Consider the following 21,726-nt stretch of genomic DNA (forward strand, 5'->3'; position numbering starts at 1 on the left):
AACATTTATGTAAACTTATTAACTCTATGCTTAATATATGCATAATATGGGCATACTACGTGCCTGATTTATTTATTTACGTTGTTTATAATCATTAAAGTGATGTCAGCCTTTAATTGCTAACTAACATGAAACTTTTGAAAATGAGTATCGTATCTGGATACAACGTTTTAGTATCGATACTTTTGACAACCCTACATAGGAAACACATGGGATCAAGAACTTTATGCATTCACTTTTTGCACATACTGGACTGCATTTTCTTTAATCATGGAGAATAAACGCCATTTCACGGATTAGTCCCTTAAATCTTCATCACATGCCACGTCTCAACTCCTTTGGCTCTCGGCTGAGTAAAGTATGACACAACACGGCTAATTAGATGACAGCAACATACAGCGTAACTCACCAGAATCAGGCTTAAACTTGGGCAAGCTGTTGCCTTGGGATCAATTAGTTACTTCCTATTCTTTTCCTTCCACTGTCTGTTGAAATTAACTCAAGACTGCAGCACTTGACCCCCCCGCCCCCCCCCACCCCTCTTCTCCAACTCCAGAGAAACCGCCCAGAGAGTACAATGTTTTGCGCAAGGTGACTTCCAACTCCTGACAGGCTTTCTGTCAAGTAAACGTTGAAGATGCCCCGGGGCAGAGTGCCAGCGCCGAGGCCAGATGGGAGCCACACTCTCTACCTGCCACCCCCCTCAGTCCCCTGACACCCCCTCCTGCCATCTGTGCCGACCTGCCCCTAGCTGTCAACAGTTCAAGAACGGGTTGTGGCGTTCCTGCCTGCGCGCCGCAGCCGACAACACAGCTGTGCAGATGTTGCCGGGGCGGAAAAGATGGCGACGGCGGCGGCGACAGCAAGGCTAACATCTGCGCTCCCTGTGGGAACAACAGAGCAGCACTTCGCTGTGATGCTGCGTCAATGAGCCGACAGACGGCTGCTTAACGTCCTGCGTGGAATCATCAGTGCTGCTCCTGGATCATAACGGCCCCGGGAACCCCCGCACAGCCGGACACTACAGCAGCTATTCTCAACCTCGCGAGATGATTTCTGGGGGTCGCCAAATCATTTTGGAAGTCAGCTCTGTCTCCACTGTGTTAAAGTGTTCATGTGTTAATGTGTTTTAGTCATTTAATGTCTTTTTTTGGGCATTTTGTGTCTTTTTTTGGTCATTTTGTGTCTTATTTTAGTCATTTTATGTCTTTTTTGGTTATTTTGTGTCTTTTTGGTAATTTTGTGGCCTTTTTTTTGTAATTTTGTCTTTTTTTTGGTAATTTTGTGTCTTTTTTAAGTCATTGTATGTAATTTTGTGTCTTTTTGGTTATTTTGTGTGTTTTTTTTTGGTCATTTTGGTTATTTTGTGTCTTTTTTGGTCATTGTGTGTCTTTTTTGGTCATTTTGTGTCTTTTTTGTCATTTTGTGTGTTTTTTTTGTCATTTTGGTTATTTTGTGTCTTTTTTAGTCATTTTGGTTATTTTGTGTATTTTTTGGGCATTTTGTGTCTTTTTTGGTTATTTTGTGTCTTTTTTTGGTCATTCTGTGTCTTTTTTAGTCCTTTAGTCCAACATAAAATGTGATTTTGAATCTTTTTTTTACGCTGTCTAAAAGCACCTTTTATTTTGTTTAAGAACCTCGCTTTTAGTGCAGAAAGTCATAAATATATCACCAGACATGCAGCTGTAGGAAACTTTACATTACCTAAAGCAAGATCTAACGCCATCAAGAGCACGTTTCCGTATAGAGGTATGAAAGAATGCAATTCACTGCCTAAAAATATCAAACTCACCACTAACATAAAGCAATTCAAAATATTAATAAAACAGTACTTATCAAAGTAAGAAAACATGGTATATTTATATGTATGTATTATATTTCTATAGATATATGATATGTGTTATTATAATGTATATGCTGTAGAACGAATGTATATACATATATGATATGTAGAAATGTGTGTAATATGGATTAATATGTGAAAATTTTTTGTTTTGTTTTTAATTTGTATAATGTTTATGTTTTGTGTTTTCAACTGTATATTTGATACTGTGGGACCCCAGGAAGAATAGCTGTGGCTTTGCTGCAGCTAATGGGGATCTTAATACTAAACTAAACTAAACTAAACACAGCGCCGCCACCACCGCCACCACCGCCACCACCACCACTGGATAATACTTTGTGAGTTCCATAAATATGTTCTGGGGGATTAAACCCAGATTAAGACACTGTAAACTAGACAGATTTACATCAACTAAGTAGATCACAGTGATGTGATACTGAAAACACCCAGATCATAGGTTACACAACACATAATCCACATATCATTATGTTTTTAAATCTGCTTGCTTTGCATTTTTTTTTATCCTCAGTGGCATGATAAAGATATTTCAGTGAGAGTGAATCCTCTGCTGTTTTCCTGCGTGGCTTGTGGCGGCTGATTTACCTGTCACTGGATCACTTGATTCTGTGTCTTTTTTTCGTAATTTTGTGTCTTTTTCAAATAATTTTGTGTCTCTTTTTGGTAATTTTGTGTCTTTTTCAAATAATTTTGTGTCTTTTTTTGGTAATTTTATCCCTTTTTAAATAACTTTGTGTCTTTTTTTTTAATAATTATGTGTCTTTTTAAAATAATTTTGTGCCTTTTTGGTCATTTTGTGTCTTTTTTAAGGAATTTAGTGTTTTTTCAGTCATTTTGTGTCTTTTTTAGTAATTTTATAGCTTTTTGATCATTTTTTTTTGTCCCTTTTTAGCAATTTAGTGTCTTTTTTGGTCATTTTGTGCCTTTTTAAGTAATTTTGTCATTGACACTGTAAACTAGACAGATTTACATCAACTAAGTAGATCACAGTGATGTGATACTGAAAACACCCAGATCATAGGTTACACAACACATAATCCAGATATCATTATGTTTTTAAATCTGCTTGCTTTGCGTTTTTTTTTATCCTCAGTGGCATGATAAAGATATTTCAGTGAGAGTGAATCCTCTGCTGTGTTCCTGCGTGGCTTGTGGCGGCTGATTTTCCTGTCACTGGACCCCCTTTTTTTAAATTTTTATAATTCTGTGTCTTTTTTTGGTAATTTTGTGTCTTTTGTTGGTAATTTTGTGTCTTTTTCAAATAATTTTGAGTCTTTTTTAAATAATTTTGTCTTTTTTTGGTAATTTTGTGTCTTTTTCAAATAATTTTGTGTCTTTTTAAAAATAATTTTGTGCCTTTTTTGTCATTTTGTGTATTTTTTAAGCAATTTAGTGTTTTTTTCAGTCATTTTGTGTCTTTTTTAGTAATTTTTTTTAGCTTTTTGATCATTTTTTTGTCCCTTTTTAGCAATTTAGTGTCTTTTTTGGTCATTTTGTGCCTTTTTAAGTAATTTTGTCATTGACACTGTAAACTAGACAGATTTACATCAACTAAGTAGATCACAGTGATGTGATACTGAAAACACCCAGATCATAGGTTACACAACACATAATCCACATATCATTATGTTTTTAAATCTGCTTGCTTTGCGTTTTTTTTATCCTCAGTGGCATGATAAAGATATTTCAGTGAGAGTGAATCCTCTGCTGTTTTCCTGCGTGGCTTGTGGCGGCTGATTTTCCTGTCACTGGATCCCCCCCCCACCCCCCACTCTTCATGCTGCTTGATGCAGTCTGTGGCATGTGTCAGGTATAGCCCTTCATTACCACCCTGCTGCTCTCTCTCCCTCTCTGTGCACACACACACACACATACATAAGACACAATGCATTAGGATGTGTTCATCTAGATTGTGTGTGTGTGTGTGTGTGTGTATATATCTATATGTGTGTGTGAAATAGAGAGGGTGAGAGAAAGCACAGCCGACAAGGGAAAATGAATAAAAGGACTTCATACATTTTTATGACCGCACCGATAAGGTCAGTCATGTGCTGTGGTTACTAAGCAACACTGCCACCCCATGTTGGACAGTTATGGACCAGAAGAGTCAAACTCAAATATGTTTACGATTGCTTTGTGAATGACGGCTGACCAGCCTCGCTTCCCAGATATCTCTGGTCAACGTAGGATCACAATCACAGATAAACATGCATAACCTTACCCCAAAGCTATATATTGCACTGAATAATGGTAAACAAACAACCTTTACAGCTAAATCCAGTCTTCAGACAATCCACAAGGAATTAAATCTGTTCTAAAATTAAAAAGTTATGCATTGTGGCCCACTAAATGCAAATATTGTATAACATTAAGTGGGACCACCATATTGGTTTTCCAGTATTTAGGGAAAACTAGTGCAGTGCCCGTAGGAAGTACGAATTCGTATAGTGCCAGATTGTATTTTGTAGCTAATGCTAATGCCTCTTGCTAGTGTAACCTTAAATAACACAGAACGCTTTCTTTCCGTCCGTCCGTATTATGCTTAGCTGTCAGTTAATAAAGTTTTGTTTTTACTGTTTTCAATGGATCAAACTGATGCGGAAGAAAGGCCCTATTTCTGATGCAATTTGTGTTGTTATTTCTACAATTTTTTTTACAGTGTATGTAGTAAACTGTCCATGCATTGTTACCAGATATAGTTTAATTTCATAGTGCCAGTTTTTTTTAATTTTTTTATTTTTTTTTTATTAACATTCCAGATTAATAAACTGGACAGGGATGTCCTGTACAGTTAATACAAAATAATTTTATGAATCGGTGGCTCAATAATCACACCAACTGCAAGTTATTAATTCTGCTACTTAAATTCCCTAAAATAGTAGAATTACCTCTGGATGACCCTGCGGTCCACTCAATCAAGACTGGACAGGAGTGCATTGAGCCGTGAGATGCAAAGTAGTCAATGAGCGTAATCAATATATAGACCCACTAAGGTGGGCCATCAAGGAGCGCTGCTCTTTCTGCTCAATTGGTCGCTGCCTTACAAGGCAAGGTGATTATGGAAACCAATAAGGGAAAATTAGTGGTTTTCAGGCATGTTAACAGGACTCTACCAGACATTTAGTTAGTTCACCATTCCTAAAAACAACAACAATGAATATTACTGTACAACCCCTTGAACTTGCATATTAAGAAAAACAGGTTTAAATCTTTGCATCTGTAGCAGAATGGAGTAGTTTGTGAAAGCCTCTCTGGGATAGATGGCACTCCAGTAATCAATAAAGATACAAAAGAAAAAATAATAAAACTGAAAGCACAGCATAATTGTGTTGGCCAGTACATTGTTCCAGAAATAAGAGAAAAGTGATGGAAATGAAAATAAGTTCCTTTTTAAAAAAACATAATTTTATGCCACTGATATATTAAATATATCAAACCATTGTAATGCAAATAAACGCTCTCACTGATATTTCTTAGAATATTCATTTAGACGTCACAATTGGAATGTAAAAAATATCCAAAATTTAACAAACTGCATACTGACAAATGCGTAGGTGCTGCTGTTTATTCTGGCAGCATGTGGTTCAAATATTGGTGAAATTTTATTGTCATATGCATGTAACAAACATGCAATTTTAACACAACGAGCAGTATCATACATAGATATATGAACGTGACGTAGGGCTGGGCGATATGGACTAAAAGTCATATCCCAATATATTTAGGCTGAATATCGATATACAATATATATCCCAATATTTTTCATGGACGTTCTTCAACTACAGTAACCTCAGCAGAATATAAAGTGGCACAAGATAATAGAGGAAGAGCTGCAGATGTCTTTTTTTTGTTGATTAGGGGAACAAAAAGGCTGAAGTCCTTTAGGTTCTTTGTTGCTTCTGCTTGAGACAAAAGTGTCAGTTTTTGTGTAACCTGCAGTGAAAAGCTTATGGCACATAGCTTATTTTCAAGCAGACGCAGCACTTTCCACCCTCTAATGGCAAGGAATTACTCTCAAAGGGAACACGATTTCTCCATTTCTTTATTCTGGAGACATGTCGACTCATTAAACTTGAATTGTGACTTTGTCTCACGTTCCGTTCAGAATTTATGGGCCGAGAGAAGGATTCAAAGATGATCTAATAAAATGAGGGTCTCAGGATGTACATTAGACTACTGTTCCTCTATTTCTACCTCATAAACGTGTTTTGAATTATTCAGCAGTCTGACCCAGGCAGCAAAGCTCCTTTTTTTCCTCACGAGTCGCAGATTGAGATGAACCTGCCATCATTGGTCATCTTTAAGACATTATCAGATATATATTTTATTGGGTTGTTTGAATATAATCAAAGTACTTGAGAGTGTTTTGTTAATAAGAGCCATAAAAGTTTCCCTCTGGGGATCTGGCTCTTTGTAGTGAAGATTAATGGATAGAATTATTCCCCACTGTATACTGGCTTCTTGTTGAACTCATGTACATACATTATGTAGTAAATGAGCTGCTACAAAGCTGAACCACACAGAGGAATAAAAATAAACAAGACAACATTAATATATAAATAGCTTAACAGAACTTGTTTTTGAAAATCGAGACTATAAAGATTTATAAAAAGAATATAAACCTGTCCAGAGAATTCCTCCACAATAACCAGCTTTACACTCTACTCTGTCCTCTTCTAATTACAGCTCTAATGTAGTTACCAGTGGATAAATCTGATCAGTATTTGTCACAATATGTGCTGCGTTGGGTATTTATAGGCCTTGCTCTGTTGGTTAATAACTACAGTTTTCACTTGCAGTATCACAGGCCTCTAGGAAACTTTCTCCTCATGCTTTTCGCCACAACTATTCTACATTTCTGTTTCTGGAAATGTCAGTTGTTGAGTAAACCACATTGATCCAAGCTGAAATATCTCAATAACAACTATCCTGTAGATTGGTAGATTGACATTCATCATTATGTTAATGAATGACTTCTGTAGTATACCCTCCGAAAGATGGTGGACCCGACTGATGGTTTTCACAATGTTTATTTCCATACAAGCTCCTTATTAAGTCCATAAATCAACGTGAAACCAATGTGAGAACCGTAGTACAGAAAATAAACAAAATACAGTTACATTCCGTTCTCACTACTGTATACACGAAGCAATACACAACAACAGCAGGTACGCAAAGTTAACTTAGCATAGCTTTCCAACACAAAAATAAATATGACCACTAAACACTCTACCTTGTGCCTCCTCGGGGGGTTGCTATTATAGTCAGCCTTCGCCGTTTTATTCTTGTGTTATAACAAACAATAGGCACATAAAAACAGATGAATTACATTTTTACCATAAACTTAAATCATGAATAATATTTTTGTACCCAAATCATGTTAGAATGTATTTTAAACACACTTTTTAAGGACTTTTTAGCTTTTTTAACCCATAAAACAAACACAAGCTGCCCTCTTGTTGACAAAGCAAGAAACAGCATTTCACAAAACCAAAAAGTGGTTAGTTACAACTTCTGTGACCCTGTGACATTACCTCCAGCACATAGACTGTATAAATAATGGACGTAGTGACCGTGACGTCACCCGTTGGTTGGTGGCCCGTTGGAAGCATCGAGTTCATCGTTACACTTGTCGCCATCTTGCGTCGCCAACTTATTTCCGATAAGTGGAGCAGACCATAACTGGACTGTGGAGGAGCGAGAAATCTTTAAAAAATCCAACAGGGGTCGCCAACGTCTGTTACAATGGGACTCCGGTCCTATCTATCTCAATACAAAATGAGAGGACTTCTCACTTGATTTATTTCCTCAGAAAAAAAAATCTTGTGGCAAGATTAGGGTCTCAGTCGCTAGTTTCAAGTCTTCTTCAAGACAATATGGTGTTAATTGTTAAACGAGGAAGAGACAAGTTGGATGAATATGACACTGTGTAGGCCTAACGCAACAAGAACGGCAGAAGACCAACCAAAATGGAAAGAACTGGTGAAAAATATCATAGTGCACATACAGCCACTTGGCTACGGATGATGATGATGATGAATCATCAGCCCCAACAAATACACGTATCCCAGCTTTGCATGTTAACTCAAATTCACATTTTCACTGTACCAGAGCTTATACTGTAAATTTTATTTTATCATCCATGTGGAAAACATATTCAGACACCCATTCACACCCATTGATCGACCCCGAGTCCAGATGTGTTGTCTCCCAGTTTCAAAAAACAATGATGGCGACGGACTAAAGCAAGATGTTGCATGGTGGTCCATGCTTCAAACGGGCAGTCCGAAAAACCAATGGGTGACGTCACAATGTCCATTATTTATATACATTCTGTTTGCAACCAGTGAAGGCGCCCCCTACTGACCATAAGAAGGAAAGCAGTTTGAAGACACTTACACATTGGCTTCACTTTTCAGGCCTGGAGGTTGCTGCTCGTTTTAGCTTGATTCCAGCTATTGGATGTACATTAGAACCATGTTAGTGCAAGTTCTAGCGCAAGTTCTGCTCCTCTGTGGCATGTCTTGCCTGAATAACAGGAATTATCTTGCAGTCAAGCTTGCACAAATAGCGCAAGAATTAGAAAACCTTAAGTCCAATATAAGCACATTAACTTCACCATCAAATTGTATGTTGAAGTACATATTTTACTTATTGTAACAATGTTTTAGATGTCCATGATAGTATAAAATAAGAAAACATTTACATTTAAGTTGATGTTTCTCTACTTTAATTTATTTTATTTCAACAAGCAGCAGTTTAAAAATACATACAAACTTTTTGTCTCAGATTTACAGCTCAGCACCCCGAGTTATCAGCACTAAGAAAGAGTCCCAGTAATGTCTGTGAGGGTTTAACGTTTAAATAACAGAAGGGTTTAAAGAGGATAATACCTTTGATTTGATCATAACCTCACAACATATCATGGAGTTAAAACGGGGATTAAAGAAATGGGGATTGAGCTCTTTATGACCATGCAGCCAGTCATTTTAATCCAATCTCTGTACGCAAACAGTCCACTGGGATCAACATTGAAGAGAATGATTATTTACCGTATGGCTTAATGACTGGACATAGCAAGACGGAAAACACAAAACAAAAAGGCACTGAATCAACAAGACTGGTGAAGAAATGGGTCAGTGCCAATGAACTCTATGGAGTCTTAGGCTATTTTGTCCATTTTCTAATCCTTTTCATGACTACAAAAAGGCACAAAACAACTCCAAAATCAACACTAACCAACTCAAAATTATTAACACTGAAAAAACAACACTACAGATTTTGCTGTGTAGGTAGTATAGCTGCCTGCACTGCAAAAAAAGATTAGGTGAACTCAAAATTTCAAGGCAACAAACTTCGATAAAATTTTAAGTTGGACAATTAAACTAAATATTCTAAGTTTTGTTTTTTCGTTTGCTTAACTCTGAATTCAGATTTTTGTCAACTCAACTGTAAGTTAATTTCTAACTTTTACATCATAAGTTATAATAACTTTTAATCCTTACTTCTGCTACTTCTGCAATGTGCTGAAGTGGCACGATTGTAACGGTGCTATGAAATGTCAGCTAATGTTGCGACCACAATTTTGAGTTAGCATTGATATGCTAATGGTTACTCTTGCAGCTGTAACAAGCAGCGCCGCTAGCATCAGTTAGCCGCTAGCTTTTGCTAATGACCGAATTTCACAACAAAGAAATAAGAGTTAGCAGAACTATTGTCCCTTGTTTTGAACCCCAACTTAAAGATATAAGTAACAACAACTCACAAACTTGTTTTTGAGCATACAACTGGCTTCCTTTGTTGTGCTAACTAACATTATTGCCCTAAATGTCAGTAATTTATATTTCCAAGTTTTACCAACTTAAATCACTGTTTTAGGCAAAAAAATACAAGTTGGCTTTTTTTGCAGTGTGCAACTGGAGCAAAATGTGTACAGTATGGCTTCTAATAATAATGTGAAAAGGGTAGCGGGGAGTCGAGAGTGCCAGGCTGCAGACCAGTGCTGTACAAAGGAAGAGGAGGCGTGAACATTACAATAAACACAACACCAAAACTGGAAGAACAACAAACCCCCTCACTGCTGGGAGCCAAAGAGACTGACAGGGAGGAGGATTAGGCAAATTCAGCACAAACAAAAAAAAAAAATACTTTGTATTTAACGTGTAAGAAACAGCACATGTTTTCCTCGCTGCCGTCTTGGTTCGGCTGCTCGGCATCACTGATAATGATCTGTTTTATTTTGGGGATGCCTGGCTGGAAGCGCACGCACGCAGGGGCCAGACAGGCGGTGACAGGTCCTGTATTCCTGGTGCAGAGCATGTTCATGTGCAGGTCTGATGTGGATGCTGAGTCTAAGAGACAGACACTGTATCTGGGCGTAGGGCTAAAGCCTGGCTCGCCTGCTACAGTATTTGAACATAAATGGGCCACGCTAGATTCAAACAGTCACATGGCAGCGGATGTCACTGCAGTTACCATTGTGTCAGCGCCTTCACAATCATTTCATATTCAACATATAATGCAAATGTGACTTTCTTATCACAACACTGTGCCTGGAAAACATGACAAAGATGTTTGCTCGCTGCACATTCAAAAAAAGGAAACATTTATTGTGTCCGTGTTCCCCTCGTTAGGGCTGGGCGATATGGCCCTAAAAGAATATCACGATATTTCAGGCTATTTTTGCGATAACGATTATTCTTCACGATATTACGAAATACTTAAAAAGATATAGAAAATGTCTTTTTTAGTCTGTATAAATAAATAAAAATCTAAAATGTAGTGTGAAGTGCAAATCTCAACAGTTGCCAAATACAAGTATGTGAGTATGAGCAAATAATAAAAAATTACCATTTAGGGGTTCCGGGGGCATATTTTAATGACATTTTGTAAAGGAGAATAAAGGTTCCTGTATGTTTTATTTAAGGCATCTTATTTTGACAGTCTTCTTGTAAGCTTTGTGGTGGATTCTGTTAACACACCGTGCTCTTATTTTGAAAGCTGCATGTGTTTAGCGACAGAGAGTAAGTAGCTTTTTGTGATTAAAACAACTTTAATTGTTAGCCTTACGCCACTACATCAAGAAGTAGGAATGTTGCCAATATCATGAAATGCATTTTTTTTAACCATAAAAAAAATAAACCGAAATTATCGTGAACGATACGATATGGCACACCCCTGCCCCTCGTGTTTCTTTAGATCGCCAAAATAAGAATTGTAGACATTTTTATAGTTTCACAATATTATGGAGATCACACCTCATCATTTAAAATTAAATGTATTTACACTCCTAAGTCTTCAGCATGAAGGCAAGGTAAGGCAAGGCAAGTTTATTTGTATAGCACAGTTCAACACAAGGTAATTCAAAGTGCTTCACATAAACATTAAAAACAGCAAGACACAATTGAAAACAGTAAAAACAGTGAATTAAAACAGGGGAATGGAAATAAAAATACAAATAAGATAAAATAAGATACAGCAGGATAAGAAAATAGATAAAATAATAAAAAGCACAAGTCAAACATTGCGTAGTTAAAAAGTAAGGGCAGTAGAGTAGAGCAGATAAGTGTTAAAGTTAAGAGACGCTGTAATCAATTGTCTTGTACATTAACAGTAAAATATTGGCAGCAGGGTTGCCAGTATTTTACTGTTAATTTTAAAGTTCCCTTATCTACTTTACACTATGGTACTGTGATAAAACCACATAATGAATTACAGTAAATCCTGCATTTCACTGATTTTTTACAGTAGACTAAAACACAGTATAGTGCTGAAGCTAGTTGCAATAATGTTGCAGTATATAATGCAGTCATTTTTTGTAAATAGAGCATATTACTGTCTGAAAGCCAATTACTACAAATTAAGCGCTGCCTTCGCTGTAACCTCAGTAATTTTAATATACCATATACTGAATGAGTTAGTTAAGTAAAATACAGCCATTAAAAAATGTGTAGGCTACAAGAAGAGACAGGTAGCCGCTAGCATCAGTTAGCCGCTAGCATCAGTTAGCCGCTAGCTTTCGCTAATGACCGAATTTCACAACAAATAAGTAAGAGTTATCAGAACTATTGTCCCTTGTTTTGAACCTCAACTTAAAGATATAAGTAACAACAACTCACAAACTTGTTTTTGAGCAGACAACTGGCTTCCTTTGTTGTGCTAACTTACATTATTGCCCTAAATGTCAATCAATTTATATTTCCAAGTTTTACCAACTTAAATCACTGTTTTAGGCCAAAAAATACAAGTTGGCTTTTTTGCAGTGTGCAACTGGAGAGTGTAGTGTACAAGAAGAGACTTAGAAAATATTACATATATACACATATATCATATATTTTATGGGAAATGGCAAGCTACCTACAAATATTGCCCAGAATGCATTGTTTTCTACAGTATAATACCTTTTTAATGGAAAACAGTATGTTACTGTCACAATTTGGCTGTTTTCTTACAGCATTCTTTTCCAGTGTGCGCTACAGTAAACAATAGTGTTTTTAGTCCTGAAGCATTTTAGCATTCACACATTAATCCACAGCCTCGTCCTGTGTGGCTTGAATGGAGGTGAACTCATGCAGGGGGCTGTGGATGTCTGACATGGCCGCCGTTTGATGCCCCCTGGTGCATTGGGGGGGTCGCTGCTTATAGTTGTCAAGGTCAATTAATGAATGCAGGGGTAAGGCTGGCAGGAGCCCCAAAATGCCCCCGGGGCTCATAAATTATCCAGAAAACACATTAAAAGACAGGATCTGATCTCCTCCAATTAAGATAATTTAGCATTTTTTCCCCTCACCAAATGCTTACACTGTATCCAGTCAGGTGTAGCCTGCATCCCTCCCTCCCCCTCCATCCATCCATCCCCCCCTCCCTCCCTCAGCATCCATCCTCCAGCTTGCTTGCTACACCACAGCAGCACCAGCAAACCATAGAAGGCTGTCCTGCATGGGCTAATTCTTTTCTTGCTTATGTTAATGCACAGGTTTCCCTCTCTGAGTGGGACACCCTGGTCCTCCACCTCTGTGTTAAAACAAAAGAGTTTTTCTATTATTATTTTTTTTTTAAAACGGCTCAGCTGTGCGCCCCCCCTCACCCCCCCTCCTCATCCCCCCCACCCCTGCACCTTTAAGGCAATGGAGAGGGAGAAAATCTGCTGCGGAGAAGGAGGCGAGGGTTTATTCCACAGTGCTCTGAGGCAGGGCAGGTTTTAAGCGCAGGGACCAGTGTGCGCATTTGTGTGTGCGGCTGCGGGGGGAAGATGCGTGTGCTTGTTGCTCGCCGGACGGAGAGAGGCGGCGAAGAGAGAATGAGTTTCCAGCGCAGCTAACAATCAACTCCATGCGCCTTTTAATCCACGGATAAAATCCAACTTTTACGCATTTTTTTCCTTCCCTCCATACACCTGAGACGACATGTTTGGCTGTTTCCAGTGCGCAGACTTCTAATTTATTTATTTATTTATTTATTATTTATTGATTGTTTTTCTTTCCTCTGGTTTTTTTTTTGGAGCCCTTTTTTTTTCTTCCTGTTTTTCCTGTTTTGTTCTTTTAATTGTTTAACCGTGGAGTTGGGTGTGCGCATAGGCAGTTTGTCCTATGCGTCTCCAGCCTCTGACTCAGCAGCAGCAGCAGCAGAAGCGGCACAGCTCACCTGGAACGGAGCGCACCGAGCCGAGCTCCCTCATGTTCCACGCAGAGCAGCGCTCCGACACGGGGGGACGGCTGCACTGAGGCCCGGCGCGGTGCGGTGCGGTGCGGTCAGTCCAAAAAAAAAAAAAAAAAAGGGGGAGACGCACAGCTGTGGATCCATACACTATCTCCCGCCGTACCAGAAGACAATCAGCAGCAGGAAGAAGCTCAAACCTCCTCCTCTTCATCTTCTTCCCAACGTGAAGGATTGAGAGAAAGAGAGGGAGAAAGAGAGCGAGAGAGAGAGGGAGAGAGAGGGAGAGAGAGATTTGCAAGCTCCCCTTTCTTTTTCTTTCATTGCAATTGACTTGTTGAAGAAATAAAAGGGAAGAAATAACAAGAAGAAAGAGTGCGGGAGAGAAGAAGAAAAAGCATAAGCTTGGATATTGAACGGACCGGGGCATGTGGATATTGGCTCTTATCTTTTCCCAGTGCATCTTGAATGGTAGGTGATTGCATTTGTGCGCGTTAAACTTCAAGCGTATGTTAATTATCCCACCGGACAGAGTGTACAAATATTATCCTAAATAACCTGTAAGCGTTTCCACATTGAAAATATTGATTTTTTTTCTCTTCCTCCTGGAAAATTGAATGGGGGGGAACAGGCTGTTGATATGTCCTGACACAGACATTTGGGTCTTTTTTTGGAGCTTATAGATAGTTACACTCACATCAATCTTTGTAGAAATGAAGTGTGTGAGCTTGTGTATTTCCAATATTTAAGATCAGCATTTTATCAAAAAGAGAGAGTGTGTGTGTGTGTGTGAGAGAGAGATACACACAACACACACACACACAACACACACACACACACATAGAGGGAGAGAGGAGAAATGTAGGTTGAGTGATAGGTGCAGCCTGTGCTGCATGAGGAACGAGGCACTTTTAATGTTTTTGTTATTTTAGTTTTCGTGCAATTTCATTTTCAGGAAATTCTAGGCCCTAAAATAAACCCTCATAATTATTTGGTTTCATTCTCAGTGTGCACTACACAGGATTATTGACCGTTTCTTATCAAACTGCATTGGGCCTCAGTCTGAGTGCATTTTCCTACATCATTTTTTAGATGCTTATTGTGCACACTAACCAGTTTACTTTTCACTGTTTCACACACATCGCTTCTTTAAAATGACCCCTTAGTGAAGGATTTCGTTGTAACACATTTGCATGAACGCCTGGTGTATTCACCATTTGTTAGTTTAAATCTCAAATCTACCTGAGAATTACATTCAGTGCAATTATCCACTCACTGAAATTAGAAATGATTTATTTACGGACATTTAAATTAATTTTCAATTCAAAAAAATCCACTCCCAAACCAAGAAGTATGCTCATGAAAAATGCATTATATTTACTTTGCATGTTATAATATAAAAAATTGAGTTTTTATTATTTTAAGTGTTAAATAACTTGTGATTGCATGTTTGCATGCTTTCTGTTATATCTGTCTAGTATCTTCTAGAAAAAGGATTAAATAGGTTGGCTGTGCTTTTTTCTGGCATTGCACCCGCCATATTAGAAGCACAGACATGGAGTCATTTTGGATTGGAGAAAAAAAAAAGAGACAAGCCCTTATCACCCTTTGCCCAAATGTACATCTCGCAAAATGCATCCAGATCCCTGTTTTGTGCACAGCGAATTCCTCAAAAGATAGGTTTGATAAGTGCCAATTATGTTTGTTTCGGACTAAAGGTGACTGATTTTTTTTATAGCGAATACAAGAAGGGTGTGTGAGGAAGGGGGGGCAATGAGGAGGACAAGGGGCTGTGGGGTAGGGGGGGGGGGGGGGGATGTGCGTGTGTTGGGGGGCAGAAATCAGCTCGAAAGAAAATTGGGGGGTATTTAGAAGATGGTTTTAAAGGTAGACGCAGAGAAAAGGGTTAAAAAATTTAAAGTGGACACAATGTAAAGTGAGAGTAGAGGGCGATGCGTCAAGCTAAGATGACAGGAAAACCATTTTGTGGCCATGCTGAAGGGTTCAATGAAGGCAGTGGTTATTTATAGGAGAGAATGGGATTGAACAGTGACGCTAGTGTAGCAAAGACTCCTTTCTGTTAGTGAGGCGAGACCGTTTCAAGACACAGAGGACACTGATGTCCATTTCTAAACGCCATGAAATGCTGTGCTGAAATGTCTGTTTGCAGAGCACGATCTATTGCTTTGCTTTCTGAATGGCTTTTTCAGTCTCTTTGGTCCAGGCAACAGCGTTGCAAAATGGCTGCTGCTACAACAGACATCTACATGGAAACTTTGAATGGCAGCAACATGCACTTGTAATTGTGATGAATGCTAACGTTTGTGGCCGCCGCCGCCGATGCGTCGCCATTCACATCGACAGACTCGGCTCGTTTGACTCTGACCTTTTCTATTGATTCGCAGATTCAAATGTTGTTTTTGTGGCAGCAATTTTTAGAATTACCCCAAAGTGCATTATGACAAGCAGTCTCTTTGTTTTTTGCTTGTTTCTGTAGCACACTGAATGGACTGTAGGCAGAATAAAAAGGGCCGTGATTGTTGATCTTAGACGTTATTCTCTCTGCTGCACGTTTGTTTTCCCCGAACAGAGCTGCAAAAAGATTAGTCTTAATAAGCAGCTTCCATCAGATTGGTACATTTTGCACCTATTCTGGACAGAGATGGAGCTTCCTGAAATAAAGGCTTTTAGGGCTCCGGTCCAGTACAGGCTGCTGAGGTTGTCTCTATGGAGACCTGGGTAATGAGTGTTGCTGCAGTGTGGGCAACACTGCACTCTGTTCAGGTGACCCTGGCAATGCTTTCTGATAGATATCAGCCTGTCACTCTGTCCTCATGATAGTTATGGGACTCACATCTCATTTCAACTCTTGATCTGATTGAAATGCTGATTGCTAGAATGCTAAAATTGATTTTTTTAAACCTGTTTAGGTTATCCTTTTATGGCTGTGTATGTAGATATTGGGTAACACTTTTCAATAACCAACTAAGTGATGTTTATAGATGGTTTATAGACCAATTATTAACCATTTACAAAGAGCTATATACATATTTAATCGTTAAATGTTTTAAACCAAGTTCTTAAAGGTATATGAATCATTTTAAAATCATTTACATACTTAATATGGCGTTAAAATGTTATAATGAGTGCAACTAAAACTATTAATAAACTATTAATTATAATGTTATTGTTTGTTAATGGTAAAGTAACTATAAACTTACATTAATATACCATCTATTTGCCATTTATAGATGATTTAGTTAGTTAAACGTTAATAAATGATGTATTTACCATTCTAAATGGCCTATTTACGGTTTATAAATGATGATTAAACAATAATAAACTATCTGTTTACCATTTATAAATGATGGTTATTGTAAAGTGTTACCAGATATTGATATTTGCATAAAATATCAGAAGATCACATGCACGGCTGTGTTTTTGCAGTGGTCATTTATGAATAACATCCACTGTACAAACTCCATTTTGCTCTGAATTGCCGTTTTGCCAATTTGAGGACACATTTGCAAGCTCATCTACAGTAGATATAAACAATTCACCGCTGTAGAGAGTAAAATCTGCTGTAGAGTTCACTTCAGTGGTGCTTGAGCTGTTAAAGTGCTCTTGCAGAAGTGTCTATTAAAACCTAAATGGAATGGGAACAACATATTCCAGTTATGAAGAGATAAAATTGGGGAAATGGCATAATGTTGTTTTTGCTCAGCTACGCCAGGGGGGGAAATCTGACACATGCTCAATTGGACGCTAATAAGCTGTGTAAATATACAGCGAAGCTCCTCAATTGGCTCTTAGTATCACTCTGTGCATGTGTATTTTTAGCTTCCAGTTTAGGATGATGAGGGGGGGAAAAAGGCATCTCTTGGCTTATTAAAACATAAGCATTGTCAGTATGAGTTGATCCAGACTTCAAACATGATTAATGTAGGAGCAGAATTTAGTTTCTTTCTACATTTTTTCCCGCTTCAGATAATCACAGCGACAAATTAAACACAGAAAACTGTCTCCTTGCTGCTTCATGCTGAACAATGATTCTGGAGGATTAAATATACAAAACGGTTGCGTGTCGGTATCCCTCACAGCAAAATCGGGAGTGTTAATTCAACTCACACAGTGTTAAATTTAACACTTTTTCTTAATATTTTAACTAATAATAATAGTGTTAAATATTTGACAACCTTGTTGTTGTTTTATGACACCACATAAGTGCACTTTTAACTCGAAATTGTGTTATTCCTTTTCACTTTGAGTGTTCATTGTGTTACTTTGACACATTAAAATGTATTTTTAACCCTAAAATCATGTTATTTCCTTTCACTCATGTGATAATTAACATTCGTTTTGTTTTACGATACATTAAAAGTGCATTCTGTCTTTAGCCGAACATAGAAATCACAAAATCTGAAAATAAACTCTAATAAACTGAAGTGAATCTAGCTCAGGTTTGAGCTTTTTGATCACTACAAATGATAAAACAACTCCAAAATCAACACCCACCAACTCAAAATTATTAACAACGAAAAAACAACACTACAGATTTTGCTGTGCTGTTCATTTTGATCAGGAGATACCAAGACACCACTCTGACCCTGATGAGGACAGAGATTAGAATCAGCCATGAACAGAGAGGAGAGGTGGGTTAGCAAAAGTAGATACCAAATTTATGGACGTCACTCATTGGTGTACACTAACAGGCCAAAAGTTTGGAAGCAACTTAAATTTTCTGTTCACAATGGCTTTCTTAAAAACCAGTATGGATTCTTTGGATTTTTGGATGTGTTAACTGCATGATCTTCTTTTACCTTTATTGAATTTAACCATTTTCCCCAATAGACCTTTATGTATACGTTGATGTTACCAGACCATTGCTGAATAAATGTTAATAAAAGAAGAGAAGGGCTTAGTTTTAGGGTTGAGAAGATTTGGAAGAGTCACAACTTCAGTGCCAAAGTAAAAAAAAAAAAATCACAGTTTGCATTATTCACTTTAGCTCTTTGGCTTTTGAGAGTTTTGGATACATTTGATACAATGATTCCTCATTTTAGTTTACATTTATTTTCCTGTATATAATCAGATTTTTATGGGAAAAAGTACCTGGTTACACCAACTGACACTGGATTAGATCACGTCATTGACCCCCATATATATATATATATGACAAATTATGTAAAATGTATTGTATACCATAATATTAAACGTGGATTGTATTTTGTTCTCTCATTTTAGTTCACATTTATTTTCCTGTATGTAATCAGACTTTTTATGGGAAAAAAGTACCTGGTTACACCAACTATATATATATATATATATATATATATATATATATATATGTATTAAAAGTGAGACATTTGTCCAGTTTTTTAGAGGCATTTGGGGATTTTTCTATACAAAGTTTGGTCCAGTTTTATTTTTATTTATTTTTTGTTTTGGCCAATTATAATCAGTCAAAACAGCATTGCTTAGAGGTCACATTAAGGCCAGTAGGAAACTGGGTCTGTGCAGACTGGTGTCCTTTGGTATACATCTGTCACTTCACATAGAGCCGGACGGGTTGACAGAGTCACAGCAACACACATCAGCAAACAGCAACGTAGCTCAGATCCTCAGTCGCACATTAATATCAGCACACCAGTCAACAGAATGTAGGCCACAGGAAATGCTGTGATTATTCTTTTTAAGTAAGTCAGAGTCATGTATTGTTTTAGTTCTGACCAGGGCGTCTGTATTTACTGACGCTACTCTCTTTCTTATGATCATTTACAGTCAATGCTGAGAATTATTTTCTTCATTATTGTACAGAAAAAACACAAAATTAAACTTTAAATGAAGATATTTCAGAGTGATTCAGTAACATGTAATCAGACTTTGGATTTAGGTCAGAGCTTTCAGTCTTTCTTGACTTTTTTTTAAATCCTGGAACTTAAAGGTGTACAAGTTAGGGCTGGGCGATATGGACCAAAAGTCATATCCTGATATATTTAGGCAGAATATCGATATATGATATATATCCCGATATTTTTATCGTCAAAGCCAGATATGACATGTCACAAGTAGTTTTTTTTTAAACCGTTTAAGTGAACATAAATACTGTATAACAACAGGAGTACCTTTTTTCTAAATTCAAAGCTCCATAAAGTGCACATTTAAATAAAAAAATATCTTAAATAAAAGCTGCAGCTTGCCTGGAGCAAGGATCACAGTGCAAATATGAACTATATCGATATATGCGATATGGTCTAATTCCATATCACATTTAAAAATATATAGATATATTTTTTATATTGATATATTGCCCAGCCCTATTTTTGACAATGCTAAAATGGACAATGCTACAATACTTTAACCCACTTTTTCTGGACAATTTATGATCATTTACAGTCAATGCAGATAATTATTTTCTTCATTATTGTACAGAAAAAAACACCAAATTTGATTTTAAATGACCTGAAGATCTTTCAGAGTGATTCAGTAACGTGTAATCAGACAGAAGAGTCTTTCTTGACTTTTTTTTTTAATCCTGGAACCTAAAGGTGTACAAGTTAGGGCTGGGCGATATCGACCAAAAGCCATATCCCGATATATTTAGGCTGAATAACAATATACAATATAGATAGATTTAAATAAAAGCCGCAGCTTGCCTGGAGCAAGGATCACAGTGCTAATATGAACTATATAGATTTATGCGATATGGTCTAATTCCATATCACATTTAAAAATATATTGATATATTTTTTATATCGACATATCGCCCAGTCCTATTTTTGACAATGTTAAAATGGTCCTAAAATACTTTAACCCATTTATGCTCATTTACAGTCAATGCAGATAATTATTTTCTTTATTATTGTATAGAAAAAACACAAAATGAAACTTTAAATGTCCTGAAGATCTTTCAGAGTGATTCAGTAACATGTAATCAGACTTTGGATTTAGGTCAGAGCTTTGAGTCTTTCTTGACTTTTTTTTAAAAATCCTGGCACTTAAAGGTGTACATACAAGTCAAGTTTAGATTTGTAGTTATCTTGATTATAAATGAATATTGTGCATAAGGCTGAATATTGGACTAATCATAGAGGATTTGTCAGTGCCGTCGGGTCAGGATTTTTGTGTCGCTCCACTGTGTGTGCTCGCGTCTCAGCTTGGCTGTTCAGACCAGAGTAGACTCAAGCATATGTTAATGGGTGCACATTGAACTGTTAAAGGTTTCATTTAACCCAGACCAGAATGCTTAAGGAGATGATAGTGTGTAGTGAGGCAGAAAAAGAGGAGGAAGAGAGGGGGAAGAGGGACACAGAGTCAGCTTGTGTTATGTGGTATCTAAAGCTCAAAGAATCATATCAAATCAGCCTGGTTCTTCATGCAGAAACACTCTATTTTAAGGCACTTTTTAATGTGTCCCATGGTTAGATTGTTGGACACTGATTAGGAATCAAGCGTCTTTATGACGTTTATATCCAACAGGACAAAGACTTTTACCTGATCATTGTGTCCATTTATGGTGAAATAATCGATTTCTACTGCTTAGATAGATGGATAGATGGATGGATGGATGGATGGATGGATGGATGGATGGATGGATAGATAGATAGATAGATGGATAGATGGATAGATAGATAGATGGATGGATAGATAAATAGATGGATAGATAAATAGATGGATAGATGGATAGATAAATAGATGGATAGATAAATAGATGGATAGATAAATAGATGGATAGATAAATGGATGGATAGATGGATAGATAGATGGATAGATAGATAAATAGATGGATAGATGGATAGATAGATAGATACCATAGATGGATGGATGGATGGATAGATGGATAGAAAGAGAGAGATAGAGAGATAGATGGATGGATAGATAGATAGATAGATAGATAGATAGATAGATAGATAGATAGATAGATAGATAGATAGATAGATAGATAGATAGATAGATAGATAGATAGATATGAACTTTATTAATCCCTTGGGAAGGTTCCCTCAGGAAATTGGCAATTCCAGCAGCAGCACGACACCAATACAATAAAATAGAATAAAGTTAGTAACTAGTCATAAAATGTGCAAAATAAGACAGTTCAAGAGACAATAAAATACAATATGAAATATAATATAAAATATCAAAACAAGGAAATATTATAAATTATATTATAAATACAAGGAAACATACTATAACTGTAACAACAGTACTTA

At 37.2% G+C, this 21,726-nt stretch overlaps 1 protein-coding gene across 1 annotated transcript in view; it reads left to right on the top strand.

Moving 5' to 3' along the window:
- Positions 1 to 13,033: 13,033 nt before the first annotated feature.
- dscama (Down syndrome cell adhesion molecule a) overlaps positions 13,034 to 21,726 on the top strand; it is a 171,134-nt gene continuing 162,441 nt past the window's right edge. Inside the window, exon 1 of the mRNA XM_059352352.1 lies at positions 13,034 to 13,987. Within this exon, the coding sequence (XP_059208335.1) occupies positions 13,945 to 13,987 (43 nt within the window). The 5' untranslated portion in view covers positions 13,034 to 13,944. The remainder of the gene's footprint in view (positions 13,988 to 21,726) is intronic.

Source organism: Centropristis striata, chromosome 15 (assembly GCF_030273125.1).
Source record: "Centropristis striata isolate RG_2023a ecotype Rhode Island chromosome 15, C.striata_1.0, whole genome shotgun sequence".
Classification (NCBI taxonomy): domain Eukaryota; kingdom Metazoa; phylum Chordata; class Actinopteri; order Perciformes; family Serranidae; genus Centropristis; species Centropristis striata.